The sequence below is a fragment of the Petaurus breviceps genome, unplaced genomic scaffold, assembly GCF_028583685.1.
Source record: "Petaurus breviceps papuanus isolate PSGF00001 unplaced genomic scaffold, PetGlider_PUasm1.0 126, whole genome shotgun sequence".
NCBI lineage: Eukaryota > Metazoa > Chordata > Mammalia > Diprotodontia > Petauridae > Petaurus > Petaurus breviceps.
Genome location: NW_027185655.1, coordinates 32,432,278 through 32,434,267, shown reverse-complemented (window position 1 = coordinate 32,434,267; position 1,990 = coordinate 32,432,278). Strand labels below are relative to the sequence as shown.

The following is a 1,990-nucleotide window of genomic DNA, read 5'->3' as shown; positions in this document are numbered from 1 at the left end:
GAAACATAGGTTTGAGGTAGATTACAAAGGACCTTAAAGACCGCCTGGAGGAGTTTATATTTTATTCTAGAGGCAGTAGGGAACCATTGGAAGTTTTTGAGTAAGGAGGTGGCAAGGGTGAACCTGTGCTTTAGAAATACGACTGTGGAAGCCATACGAAAGATGGACTGAGAGGGAAGAGATGGGGAGAGCGGGAGTCCTGGAGACAAAGTGTAAATGCCTGACCCATGTAGGGGAACAGATGCAGGAGATGTAGTGATGGTAGAATCTGCATGAGTTGGCAGCAGATGGCAAACGGCAGGGGTGGTGGTTGGGGTGAGTTGAGGGGAAACGTGAAATTGAGAATGACTCTGAGGTTACAAACCTGGGTGACTGAAGTGATGTTGACACTTTGTACCAAGATAGGGAAGTTAGGGAGAGAAGTGGGGTGTGGGGTGAGACAAGGAGTTTCAGATGCCTCTGGGACATCCAGTTGGACGATCTTTTGTTGGTTTTCCGTAAAGAGATGTACAAACATAAGTATCTTTTCCCCCTCCTCATACACAGGAAAATGGCATTCCTACAAAGAAAGCTCGGACCAGTGAGCATGAGGTATGTCTAGAGGCTTTTTGTTTTTTGTAAATAACTGATTGTTTAAGATCATCATAATGGTCATGCCTGGTGTTTGTCTGGTGCTCTGAGATGCTTCTGCTTGTGTCTTCTGGCTTCTTGCTTCTCGCAGTTCTATGAGGTGTGCAGAGTTGTTGGCCAATTTTGTAGATGAATAATGTGAGAAACAGGTTGACTTGTTCTGGTCAAAGAGTAAGGGTTTATATTTAAACCTTAGAGTGAACCATTTTACCTTAAGAACCTGAGAGAGGCAGCTTGGTTAGGAGGGGATAAAATGTTGGGCCTGGAGTCAGGAAGACCTGAGTTCAAATCTGTCCTCACACACTTACTAGCTTTCTGTCCCTGGACAAGTCACTGAGCATATTTGAGCCTCGATTTCCTTGTCTATAAAATGGAAATAATAATAATATCTCTTTTTAGGGTTGTTGAGAGGATCAAATAAGAGGATGCATGTAAAGAGCTTTACAAGCCTTAAAGTATTATATAAATGTTGGTAATGAGTTTTATTAATAGCTGGAGCCATACAAATATATGTGCATACCTGTGTGACTGTATATATGCATGTATATGTGCACACATGTACATATACGTGTGTACATATGCATATATTTCATACATACACATTTGTCTTTAGATGTGTATGTGTGTGGATATACACGTATATATGTGTATCATCTATCAATCAATCTATCTAAAAACTATTTGATATGTAAAAATGTGATCTCTTTGAAGGTAGGTCCTGTCTTTTATCATTCTTTGTATCCCCAGTGCTTAGTCTAGTATGTGCCATGTATAAGTGTTTAATAAATGCCTTCTGATCTATTGATTGATGTTCAGTTTATTTTTTCCTTTGTTGGAAGCAATGTGGTGTAGTAGAAAGGGGCATTCACTGGATTTGACCCCTGGAGGAGAGATGGGCTTTGACCCATGGCCAGCTGAATGATCCCTGGGCAAGTCAGTCAGTTTCTCAGGGACTATCTCATCTTCTGTAAGATTAGGGTGATATGAGCTGAACTGTTTACCTGACTGGGTTGTTGTTAGGAAAATGCTTTATGACTCTTAAAGCACACTCCTCAGGAGCGTAGATTTGGAGCTAGAGGGTCATCTTGAGAGGTCTCATCTTCCTGTTTTGTAGTTTTAGAAATTAAGCGTGCCCCGCCCCCCAAAGATTAAATGACTTGTCAGTTTCACATGGGGAGTAGTAGTAGAGCTAGGATTCATTCATACTAAACCCCCCTGACTTGCTCCATCCCTCCCCTTCCCTCTCCTTCTCTTTTCCCTCCCTCCCTCCCTCCCTTCCTTCCTTCCCTCCCTCCCTCCATCCCTTACTCCCATCCTTCCTTCCTTCCTTCCTTCCTTCCTTCCTTCCTTCCTTCCTTCC

The 1,990-nt window shown here is 42.6% G+C and overlaps 1 protein-coding gene across 2 annotated transcripts in view; it reads left to right on the top strand.

Moving 5' to 3' along the window:
• PPA2 (inorganic pyrophosphatase 2) overlaps positions 1 to 1,990 on the top strand; it is a 116,938-nt gene that overhangs the window by 14,065 nt on the left and 100,883 nt on the right. The window contains exon 3 of one of the 2 annotated variants that reach the window (XM_069094701.1): positions 547 to 591. The exons of the other annotated variant lie outside the window; for it this stretch is intronic. Within the exon in view, the coding sequence (XP_068950802.1) occupies positions 547 to 591 (45 nt within the window). The remainder of the gene's footprint in view (positions 1 to 546; positions 592 to 1,990) is intronic. 2 annotated transcript variants of the gene reach the window in all.